Here is a 12,327-nt window from a genome sequence, read left to right as displayed (position 1 = left end):
GCGGAAAGGCGTTCCGTAAAACTGGAGCAGCAATTGAAAAGGGCTATCTCCACTGGTCTTGGTCGATTTTACTGCGGGCCGGGCAAGAGTATTATTACTGTTTGATCTTAAATTATAATTAGAGTGTTTAGAAATTAAAAGATTGCTAAGATAGGCTGGTGCAAGGCCATGAAGAGCTTTAAACGTTGTTAAATTGAACTAAAAATAATTCTAAATTTAACAGGCAACCAATGAAGCTCTATCATTACAAGGGTGATGTGCGCATAGCACGGCGTGATGGTCAGTAACCTAGCAGCTGCATTTTGTACACGTTGCAACTTATGAATATGTATACTTGCCAGACCATACAATATTGAGTTGTAATAGTCAATGCGACTTATGACCAAAGCTTGTACTAGGCTTTGCAGCTTCAAAAGGGAGGTATTTTCTGATACGCCTAATGTTGTACAATGAACAGAAAGCTAACTGGCACGTCTAAGTTTATGTGGCTGTGAAAATGGAGGTTAGAGTCAAACCAAACACCTAAAATCCTAGGTTAAGTAACTGATGGTACAGGCATGTCACCAACTACAAGACTATCAGTTCGGACTTTACTAAGTTGCTGGCGAGTTCCAATGATCATGAACTCAAACTTGAAGTTCTCTTCATTCAGCTTCAACTTATCTTCGACCATCCACGCCCTCACAACCCTGATACACCGCTCCATATCACATTTTGACTCCGTCTCACTTTCAGAACTGTCTGGCTTGAAAGACAGGTAAAGGTGAGAATCGTCTGCATATGCATGGATTTTTGGTAGATAGGTTTTAATAACTTCAATCAGCTTACTAGCATAGACAGAAAAGAGCAGCGGTCTTAGACATGACCGTTGAGGAACACCGAATGATAGGTGAGATCTGTCTGACAGTTTTCCATTGACCGCAACACGCTGAGAGCGACCAGACAAGTAAGAGGCGAACCATTTGAGAACATCTCCTGTGACACCAAAGGACGTTTCTATTTGCCGCAAGTGTATGGCGTGGTCAACCGTATCAAATGCTGCGCTTAAATCAAGCAATACGAGCAAAGACACGCGCTGGCGATTCATGTCAAACATGATGTCATATCCTGTAAGCCGACTGCAATACAGGAAATAGTTCGTTATCTGTAACGCGAGCGTACAACTGGTCAAATACTGCCCTCTCAGTAATCTTGGATACAAATAACAGATTGCTGACTGGTCGCAAGTTTTTGTAAGCAGAGTCCTTGGCGACCTTTTTCAGCAAAGGGTTTACGATCGCTTCCTTCCACTCGGAAGGGAAGTGTGCAATAGACAAAGATGCATTTACCATTTTCGTAATCACAGGAAGTCAAACATCTAATGAGTCAGATACCAGATCAAAGCACTGCACCGCACCACCATAGCTAAAACTGTATTCCAAAAAAATGGTATTGGAATAACAAGTTTGTTCACGGAGTCCCTCAGTGAATAATTAGTAGCGTCAGATCGATTGATAAATACATCGCTTAAATACTCGGATGTAAGACCGTTTAAGGATTTAAAGAACATAGTGGTTTTCTGCTGCCTAACCAACTTCCTAAACTCAAGGATATAGTAAGAAACAGCAGAAAAACGATCTTTAGTCATGTTCAGTAGAAAGTTGATTTTTATTCTGACCAACAATAACAAATTTGGTTTTTGCCTATGGTCAAAGCGATCTTCTAATTGCAAATTGGGTGCTTCGTTTTCGAGTGTTAAGAGCTTCGTTTTCGAGTTGGGATTCGCCTTCGTTTTCGACTTAGGGTGCTTATTTCGATTTCGACCTTTTGGGTGACTCGTGCTATGTTCTTCCTTTTCGAGTGCTTGGTTTTCGATACTTCCCCTGCCTTAAAGCTCTGAGAGCAGAATAAATAAGCCTGCTGGTTTAGTTAGATGTGCATCTTTACTGGCAGTAAGGCTCATATCTAAATCGTCTGGTAATCTCAAAGCCGAAGACTTTTTTCTTTTATCTTTACCGGGCGTAATTTCATTTTCCGTTTATTTGTGATCATGCAGGAGTCAAAACAACGTGATATCACAGAGCTGATAATAGAATGATTTCCGCTATATATATTCAAAACTGCAACTCAACAAATCACTTTCCGTGCCTTCGCCCAGTAAATACAATTCTTCCAAACTGCTGTTTTCTTGTTCTGCTGTAATCTCTGCATTGTTTAAATGCAGTCTTTTAAATTATTTGCAAAAGGTAAGTTAAGTGCTCCATAGGAGCAATCAATTCTATCCGAACATCGCTACTTTGAAACAAAGCATTTATGGTCAGATTGTTAATCGAGATCTGGCCTTGGTTGTTCAAAAGGTGGATAGCGCTATCCACCTGATAAATCAATATCAAGCGGATAAGCACTAGCAAAACCGATTGAGTTATCCAGTGGATAGTGATTTATCTAGTGGATAGCGCTATTCACCCTTCGAACAACCAGGGCCAGGTTGGCTCAAAATATGCTCTTCTGTTTGCTAAGCTTATCAAAACATATTCGTGTCACTATATCACTATATCTTAGAACTAGATTTAAAGATAAAAAATGCGTGCGTTTTGGTTAGGGTTACAGCTTGTTATAGTTTTCTTTTTTTAAGTTTAATTCATGCTAAATGTTCTGTATTAGTTTCACACTGTGACAAAGGAACGGAACCTAAGTGTATGTTTCTAGTACATTGAGGCAAAGAAAGTAATTTGAGAGGCACGGATCATTCCAAGAAAAAAGAGTATTTCCATTTTGTTATTCGTGTTTCTTTTTTTCCCCATTTTTTAAAATAAGACTGCAGATTTTGTTCTTTGGTCGCGCTGTAATTACTATGCTGTGTCTTTCTGAGTGACTCAGGAAAAAAGGTCAGTAATTTTCAAGTTCGTCCTAATGATTGTAAATACTTTAATACTTCAAGAGTATTGAAACTAGCACTGTGAGCTTGACTATACTGTTTCGCCAACGGCTGTAATTAAAATTCAGAGCGAATGAACAATATCTTACGCCTGCAGGCTTTACAAAATAACCGTAACGCCTGTTTGAATTGAACAAACGTTTCAGGTGCGTTACAGTTAAAGTACTACTATAATCAAAAAATCATTTCCTTTTTTCTTCAGATTTTCAGTGTGTTTGCTTAACACCTCACTGACAACATTTTGAGCTTCGATATTTATCCAAAGGCTGTTTACTTTGAGTATAAATTTGGATTTCACAGTCGGCCAATACTCACGTTCAAAACTGATCGATGGGACCTCAGAGGGTTGGATCTATGGAGACTTACATCATTTACTCAACAGCTTAAAATGCAGTTCATTTTATATGCAAAACACTAGTTTAAAAGTCTGAAAGCCCGAAACTCCGGTGCTGCATATTAATTAAGCCTCGTACACACCCATTGCATTCTTAAATTCATTAGTCTTTGACGTTATTTTCTCCTCGATCTAGCTCTCTCAAATATTTCAAAGCTGGTAATGGCGGACCATTAAATAAGAAAATTCTAGTTAAAATAAACAGGTGTCTTTTTGAAATCAAGGCTTAAAACTTGGGTCACTTAGTGTTTAGTTAACATAGTTTTGAAATCCAAAGAAAAAGGAGAATTGATTTTTTAGTCATGATAGCACTTGAAGTATACTGTTTTCATCAGTGGAGAAGTAAGTCGTTGATCGATATTAGCTTAAGTCCTGTTTCGTGGTAAACTTTAGCTTTTATCTCACACGTTATTGTTTTTTTATCTTATTCGAAAACTCCATCGATACATGACTATTTAATTGTCGCTATTCTTCTCTCATGACAGTTCACTATCCCGCTTTTCGATACCACTCCTGCATTTGATAGCAAAATCTTTCTTTCAGCTCTCTTCAACTACCTTAAGTCCTCTGTTGCGATGCATTACCATCCACTCTGGGACGATTTTATTGGGGATGGGGGGGGGGTGTATCTCTTACATTTAAGCCGAAAAGGCAAACTAGAGGATATGTGTTATTCACAACCAAGGCATCCACAAATACCTGACTTTATTATTCATTCAAGGTATTTCCCCGTTTCTAATTGGTTAAAACCGCGCGCATAATTCACCTTAGCCAGCTGCTGTTCACCAAATTTGGAAAAAAAACTTCGTCATATTAAATTAATGACGTCAAAAGTGCTGCCTGCTGCAAATTATTCAACCGTTGACCGAGAAAAGCTGGGGACGAGATTGTGTTTCTTGCGAGTAGGTTTAGAAATTTGAGTGAAGAAAATATTTTGAATGAATAAAAGAGCAAATATTGAAGTCAGCTTTCGTAGAATATGAAGAATTCTGCAGATCTCGGAGGATGTTATCCACCTCGGTCTTCGGCCTTGGTGGATAACACCCTCCTCGACCTGCAAAATTTTTCATATCCTACTCAGCCTCATTCAATAATTGCTAAATAAATAACATGAATAAGTTTACTCCATATCATGCATGCGTCAACAATGTATTTTGGAATGTTTTCGTCTCGAAGCTAAAAAGCAGATTAAACATCAAGCGTCTTTATCTTTTTTTCCTTCTAGCTTTAAAGGAGGGAGGCTTTGCAGTCTCTAATAGACCTTAATGCCCCCACCCCTTGCCTGTCAAAAAGGATTCGAACATAAAGGATCATGTTCTTACCCAAACGAAATGCAAGTCCTTTCTGCATGTGATGGACTTATGATGTTTCACAGTTTGTAATTTTAAAGCTCCACTAGCTGACAAATAAATTTTCTAACGTGCTCAATGAACCGCTGATCCTTGGCGTGCATTTGTAAATTATTGTGAAAAACCAGTCAACTATGATCCAATAAATGAATAGGACATAATATGAGGAGTCCTCTCTCTTAATTTCTTCTTTGCTTAAGTTGTCATTGTGGTGGGTTTTTAGTGATAAGTGACGTTTAGACCTCCGATTAAATGTAAGTCAAATGCAAAACAAGGTGGCATGAATGTGTAAAGATTCAAGAAGCAATTTTTCAGAAGGAATATTTAAAGCTCTTGTTCTTTCCAAAGCGTTAGTTCACTATTGTGCTAGCATTCTGGCTCACTCGGTTTTCATTGGCAACGCTATGCTCAATTTTACAACTGCCGAACTCGATATGAGTTAGTTTATTTTATTTGTTTGATGATTAAGCAAGTAAAGCAGAACTGTTTTCCTCAGTAGTTGACTTGCGAAACAAAGGAGAGTGTGATTTGGAGTTATTGGTAAGCTGCAGTCATCCATAACCTCTTATTACTTTATGCTTTTCGCTCTGTTACTTGAACTCCAAGGTGCAGCTCTCCTTGTCACAATCGTGGCCGTTTATTTCCTAACAAAACAAATGAATTATTTTATCTAGAATCGTGATTTATTTCCCGCAAAGATGAGGGCAAACCCGCCGTGTGTACCCCTTGATACCACCCCTTAACTAGCCACCCTGGAAGGGAATAGGGCGGGAAAAACGTTTTCGTCTTGAAGCTAAAGAGCAGATTAAACATCAAGCGTCTTTATCCTTCTTTCCTTCCAGCTTCATCCTTGATTTGACATTGGATCATCTCATCAAAGAAGTTTTAATTGTCATTTAGTTATTAAAGAATGGTAGATGGGAAGTTGGAGGCTGTAGAGCAGCGAATGCTAGAGCTTGCCATTGCGATAAGTGTAGAAGACAGGTATCGTGAAGGAAGGGCTCATTTTCATCTCGGCAGTGCTTACCTCAACACACCTGATTATCAACAGGCCATAAAAAATTATGCACAAGCATTACCTATTTTCATAGAAATAGGCTGCAGGGCGGAAGAGGGATCAACCTATGGAAATCTGGGAATTGCTTATTTAAGGCTAGGTAATTTTAAACAAGCCATTGAGTACTACAAAAAACATCTTAGTATTGCTAAAGAAGTAGGTAATAGGGATGGGGAGGGATCAGCATATGGAGATCTGGGAAATGCCTATTGTAGTCTAGGTAATTTTAAACAAGCCATTGAGTACTACGAAAAACATCTTAGTATTGCTAAAGAAGTAGGTAATAGGGCTGGGGTGGGATCAGCCTATGGAAATCTGGTAAATGCCTATCTTAGTCTAGGTAATTTTAAACAAGCCATTGAGTACTGCGAAAAATCTCTTAGTATTGCTAAAGAAGTAGAGGATAGGGCTGGCGAGGTATTAAACTATGGAAATCTGGGAAATGCCTATCGCAATCTAGGAAATTTTAAACAAGCCATTGAGTACTTCGAAAAAAGTCTTAGTATTGCTAAAGAAGTAGGGGATAGGGCTGGGGAGGGAACAACCTATGGAAACCTGGGAAATGCCTATCTTTATCTAGGTAATTTTAAACAAGCCATTGAGTACTACGAAAAAGATCTTAGTATTGCTAAAGAAGTAGGTAATAGGGATGGGGAGGGATCAGCCTATGGAAATCTGGGAAATACCTATCTTGGTCTAGGTAATTTTAAACAAGCCATTAAGTACTACGAAAAAGATCTTAGTATTGCTAAAGAAGTAGGTAATAGCGATGGGGAGGGATCAACCTATGGAAATCTGGGAAATGCCTATCTTAGTCTAGGTAATTTTAAAAAAGCCATTGAGTACTACAAAAAAGTTCTTAGTATTGCTAAAGAAGCAGGTAATATGGCTAGGGAGGGATCAGCGTATTTAAATCTGGGAAATGCCTTTGGCAAGCTAGGTTATTTTAAGGAAGCCATCGATTACCATGAACACAGTCTTAGTATTTTCAAGGAAATTGGAGACTGTCTAGGAGAGGGAATCGCGTGGTATTCGCAAGGTCATGATTATGAATTGTTGGGTTCCTTGATTAATGCACTCAGTTGTTATCGTTCAAGTATAACACATTTTGATGAAACAAGGCATAGTCTGAAGTCAGAAGATGAATTAAAAGTAACTTTTCGTGATTCTTATCGCGTGTCATACACTGCTCTGTGGAGGACACTTTTGAAGAATGGAGAGATTGAAGAAGCTTTGTGTGCTGCTGAGAAAGGTCGAGCACAGGCTTTGATGGATATTTTGCAAGATCAATACGGCATTGACTCTCAGTCATTTTCTGCACTTGCTCCGAATCAAACTCTTAAAGCTGCATTAGAGCTTTTACCTTCACAAGCCGTTTTTGTGGCACTTGACGAGAACAAGATCACGTTTTGGGTGCTAAGAAAAGACAGCAAGATCAGCTTTCGACAAAACGAAATCGCAAATGGAAGTGCTGATTTGTTGATGGAAACTATTTTGAAAGGGATTGGCGTAGGGGATGGTGTCAGATGCGAGAATCGTTCATTGAATCCACTACGCAATGACCTGTCTTGCAGCAAAAAACCTATCAGTGAGAAAGACGTTCTACCATCTTCATCCTCCGGTAACTCTTTACAACTGTTGTATGAAGTCTTACTCGGGCCAATTGAAGACTTGCTCCAAGGAAATGAGTTAATCGTTGTTCCCGATGGACCATTTTGCTTGGCTCCATATTCTGCATTGAGTGAATCTATCAGGATCCGCACCATTCCCTCGTTGACCGCCTTTAATGTGATCGTTGGTGCACCTGATGACTTCCACAGTAAGACTGGCGCACTGCTTGTAGGTGATCCGTGGTTAAAGGAAGTTACTAACAAGAAAGGGGAACCCATTTTGGAACAGCTTCCGTGCGCAAAACAAGAAGAAGAGATGATCGGACAACTTCTGCAGACAACACCGCTGACTGGGAAAAGTGCCACGAAATCTGAGGTGCTGAAAAGTATGAAATCAGTTGCTTTAGTTCACATTGCAGCACATGGATGCCAAAAAACGGGAGAAATTGCTTTAGCCCCAAATAACGAACGGAAATTGCCAATTCCCAAAGAGGAAGACTTCATTTTGAAAATGTCGGATGTTCAGACAATTTCTCTTCGAGCAAGGCTAGTTGTGCTGAGCTGTTGTCACAGTGGCCGGGGAGAAGTGAAGTCTGAGGGAGTGGTGGGAATTGCTAGGGCTTTCCTGTGTGCTGGAGCTCGGTCGGTTTTGGTGTCACTCTGGGCAATTGATGACGAGGTAACGTTGCTCTTCATGAGAAGCTTCTACCAGCACCTGTTAGATGGGAAAAGCGCAAGTGCAGCTCTTCAACAAGCAATGAAATCTTTCCGAGAGTCAAAGCAGTATTGCGCTATAAAGCACTGGGCGCCATTTGTGCTGGTTGGCGATGATGTCACGCTGGAATTTCCAAACAAATGGTAAGTGAAGTTCGAGTTTAACTCAGAAAACAAGAGCACGTTCAAATTGGAAAATTGACGATAGGCATCAAATAGGCCTAAGATGGTATGAAAACGAGCTGCTACAATAGACAAAGGTAGTTGGGAAGGTTATGTAAATGAACCACACCAGAGCTGTATCTACTTCAACCCGCTTCTGTTAAAGCGCAAAAGAAATAGTTTCACCTTCTCTTATATAGACCTCTCCACCGTATTCACTATTGGGAGGTAACTCAACAGTTTCCCACTAAAACCATTCAGTTTTGTACAACATTGAATGAGGGGGGAGAGGAAACAAGCAATGAAGACGTTAAAAGTGCTAAGCTTCCCAACAGTTTTGTCTATGATTGTAGCTTCGTAGTGTAAACAATTCAAAGTTTCCTCTAACACACTTTTGTCACAAATGTAAATTCCACATGCATGCACAGTAGCATATTTAAAGGATACCCTTCACATTGGTGGAAAAACTGTTTTCGTTCAGCCTTTTCTGACTTTTTGTTAAGTGGTGAAGAGGGCTCATTTTATCACCTCGTGATGTCTCTTTTGGTATTTCCGTTCTCCCATAGATCTCTAAACGTCATCTATTATAAGGAATTCGAAGACGGCATCGTCCTGCACGTAGCCATTCGCATCGGCGCATTGTGTATGCTCGAAAGAAACAGCTATATTTAGAGCTGTTTTTATTCATTTTTTTTTGTTTTTCCAGAATCGATGTCGAAGGTGCTAGAAGATTACCTAGCAGAGCCTGACGCTTCAGTTATTGCCGAACTTGTAAAAAAAGTAGAACGGGTTAACAATCATGACTATGCAAGTAGAACAAGCTCCAAAGGTTTTATAGAAGTTTACTGCGTTAACTAAACCAACAGACTGAGATTATTGTAAGTGAAATTACGACAGAAAGCTTAGATCTTTAGTAAAATGCTAGTTTTACTCCTTATTTTGATATTTCGTTTCTCATATAACTTCAACAGCCATTGTTACTTAAATGACGATCAAAATCACAGTGCTATATTTGAGTTGCTAAAAGTGATGTTTTATTTAGTTCTTTGAAACTGTTTTGTTATATGAGTGTAAGCCAGTTTTAAAAGAAAAGGAAAAAAAACACTTTTGCTGATCACCCTCAACATCAGACGTTTACCGTGATAAGGAAATGAGACGTGACATTTGCAACATTCAAAGATCACAAAATAGAAGGGAAACTACGGGTGAAATTTTTTCCTGTTCTTCTGCATAAGAAATGAATGAAATCATCAGCAATAAAGAAGACGTTTTTCTTTTCTTAATAAATTTCCAAGTTCTTCATAGGGCTTACTCCCTCGAGTTATCGGTAGTGTTTTTAAGCAAAGCAAAAGAATGTGTTTGCATTTGAAAGTAGTTCAATTCTGGGAATAATAGTTAGGGAACTAACAAATCCGCTGCAAAAAAAAAATTCTCTGGAGCAGATTCATAGCCACTTTCACAAGTGGAAAATTTTAAGGTGGCTCTGAATCCGCCGCAGAGAATTTTTTATACTTTGCAAAGAATTTATCTTAGCCTGCAAACCTCTTTTGAGCAATAGAAAATGGGGTTCACCGAGTTCGTTTCTGAGATGTAAGCTTTTGAAGTCAAAAAATAGGGCGTTTTTCGAAGAAGGCTTTTTCGTTGCTATGATAAACTTTTATGTCCTATTAATGAGCGCACCTACCATAACATTTGATGTTATGTGAAACAGTTTGGGTAGATTCAATCCTTCCAAATAGTCAGTTGGTTGAAAGTGTTGGTTTGAGCCTCGAGGGAACAAAAGGCTACAGGCAGCCTATACTATGGCCTTTAATTTAGACAATTTTCGTCGCAGGAGTAAAACTGATGGTATTTTGATATCCGGGTCATGTGATGCAATCGAATGTTTAACTTACGTTTTAAACTGAAACCTTAATTTAATGTAAGACTCTGTTGCATTTTGCGGTCTTTCATGCAATAACGAGACAAGTTGCAAGCTGCACACTTTACCACTGCCAATTGCGCATTGGTTTAATTTACGCAAATTAGCAACGAAGGTTTCAAGCAATGCGTGCTGTGAAATTTCTCAATCGCTACTGTGATTTCTTTTCTCCTGGTGTAAACATAAAACAAACAGTATTAAATTAAGCCACAGACAAAGTCTGGAAAAGTTAAGTAGTCAAAATGAAGTATGATTCAACAATAAAGGATTTGTTTGGGATGCCAATATGACCGTCATTTCACTTTTTGATTTGCTTTTTTCTTGTTTGCGGGTAGGGAGGGTGGATAACCCCTTCAAAAGTACTTGTTGTAGATGGCAGGGGTAAGTTTTTTCTACAACTAAGCTCAGTTTTAAGTGGCCCCGGAATTAGAGAATTTACAAACGTGCACCTCTACTTCACATTTTAAGCATAAATGTGCGCATTAGCCTGACCTGTCATTGACTGAATACTTTTTATGATGGCAACAAATTCGAAGAAAAAGATCATTAGTCTTTTACTTGTCATGCTTTAAGCAAAACGTATTTAATGTCATGATAATGCAACACCTCTGCCAAACGAGCTCTTTGCAATGGTACTTTTCGTTTGAAGTGTGTTACACACATCATAGTTCCAAGAATAGTTACACAGATGAAATAAAAAAGTCGAAAGCCACCACTAAAATCATCAGTGATAGGAGTGGCTACCTGTGGCTCCAAAACCCGTTCACAAAAGGAGCACGATACGCCTAAAAGACTTGTTTCATTCACCAAAACGTACCACCCGCAAGTTTTGTTGTCTTTTTGCAAAAAGAAGCCTTTCAAGCACAAACAAAGTTGCGAACATCCATGAATCACGATTGGTCACCACTGTGCTCATTGACCAATCGCGGGTCGCTAAGCGTTCTTCCAACTGTCTTAGGCTTAGTCTCCCAACGAAAAAGAGCCGAATTCGGTGGCTTTCGAAGCAAATGTTTGCAGAATTTGGCTGCCCTTAATTTCTTTTCAGTGTACAAGCGGCTCAAATAAAAGGGGCGAATGGGCAGCGGAGGTATCGTCCGTGATCTACGTGGAATTTCGATGCGATCGAAGACTTGGGAGCGACTTTATGGCCCTTTCCCTTCGGTGAATTCGTTGGGCGGCTTGGTCTCGGTGCCAATATATAGACGGAAAAGAAGAGGAACCAAAAACCACGTAAATCGCTCTTAATCGACCCAGAGCCTCATTATCCTCGTAGTCAGAGTCACAGTGGATGCATTTTCTCTCGTTAAGTCCAAGGTCACTTTCACTCCCAGAGCTGGAAGACACCAACACGTGTTTTTCGGGAAGAGAAACAGTTAAGAGTACGTCACCTCCAAGATTTGCTAACTAGTACAACTAGTTTGTAGAAAAGTTTCTGCCTCGACCTTTGGCGCTCATTCTCTTTTCGGTCTCTGACCCACACGAAAATAAAATGGCAGTTTGGCAGTTATTATTGTGGCAGAGTTTGCTGACTGATCATCACGCTTCCGGCATGCAAAAGCAAAAACAGATTAGTCCCGACCTTTTAAGGCCCGCTCGCCAGAAATGATAAGAAATTTGTAAAATTCCGGTTTTAAAACTCTGGCTTACACAATTCGTAAGGAGATTTGGGTGGGCTTATACCTTTGGGGCTATAGGCGGGATCTATAAGCGGAAACGAGCCACGGGAAAAAGCCGCTGTAACCCATTGAAACTTTTAGCTGAAACTTATGTGCAACGGCGCTGCAAAACAAGTTTCAGAAGGCGTTCCAGCGTGTTACATAACTGATCGAACCTCGTACGGGAACGTTGTAGTAGGTAAATGTTTCGTTCTCGAGAAAAACGAAACCAAAGACGTGGGCTCGCAAGCGTGCTTGCACAAAGAAACAAGAGGCCGGTTACACAGTGTTGCATGGTTTTTATACCGAGGTTATATGCATAACAACTGACACTTTGAAGAGTGGGCGTCAGCGCAAGCGCAACGAAATACTCACTATGACGTCATAATATTGAGTATGGTGAAAGAGAATACCCTGCCACTCGAACAAAGATCTGCGTAGCTGGCTACGCCGTAAGCAGAACCTAATAAATGCAAGTTGAAGTATGTAATTTATTCAAGTAACAATAACTTAAAAATTAAACAAGCCTTTACCTTACTTGTAAGGTG

At 39.6% G+C, this 12,327-nt stretch overlaps 2 protein-coding genes across 2 annotated transcripts; one reads left to right on the top strand and one right to left on the bottom strand.

Annotated features, from left to right (window-relative positions):
* Positions 1 to 535: 535 nt before the first annotated feature.
* On the bottom strand, positions 536 to 1,096 carry LOC137976928 (uncharacterized). The gene has a single exon (XM_068824246.1). The coding sequence runs from the start codon at positions 1,094 to 1,096 to the stop codon at positions 536 to 538; it is 561 nt and encodes a 186-aa protein (XP_068680347.1).
* Positions 1,097 to 2,101: 1,005 nt separating this feature from the next.
* LOC137976927 (tetratricopeptide repeat protein 28-like) lies at positions 2,102 to 10,401 on the top strand. The gene is made up of 4 exons (XM_068824245.1): positions 2,102 to 2,225; positions 2,797 to 2,867; positions 5,503 to 8,185; positions 8,910 to 10,401. Coding segments are annotated over exons 3-4 (2,616 nt in total). The 5' UTR covers positions 2,102 to 2,225; positions 2,797 to 2,867; positions 5,503 to 5,570; the 3' UTR covers positions 8,911 to 10,401.
* Positions 10,402 to 12,327: the final 1,926 nt, after the last annotated feature.

The sequence above is a fragment of the Montipora foliosa genome, chromosome 11, assembly GCF_036669935.1.
Source record: "Montipora foliosa isolate CH-2021 chromosome 11, ASM3666993v2, whole genome shotgun sequence".
Classification (NCBI taxonomy): Eukaryota; Metazoa; Cnidaria; class Anthozoa; order Scleractinia; family Acroporidae; genus Montipora; species Montipora foliosa.
Note: the sequence above shows the minus strand (reverse complement) of the source record. Positions and strands in the feature narration are given on the sequence as shown.

Bases quoted from the DNA above. Each gene is read 5' to 3' on its own strand.
- LOC137976928 (XM_068824246.1), bottom strand. From the start codon at position 1,096: ATGTTTGACATGAATCGCCAGCGCGTGTCTTTGCTCGTATTGCTTGAT.
- LOC137976927 (XM_068824245.1), top strand. From the start codon at position 5,571: ATGGTAGATGGGAAGTTGGAGGCTGTAGAGCAGCGAATGCTAGAGCTT.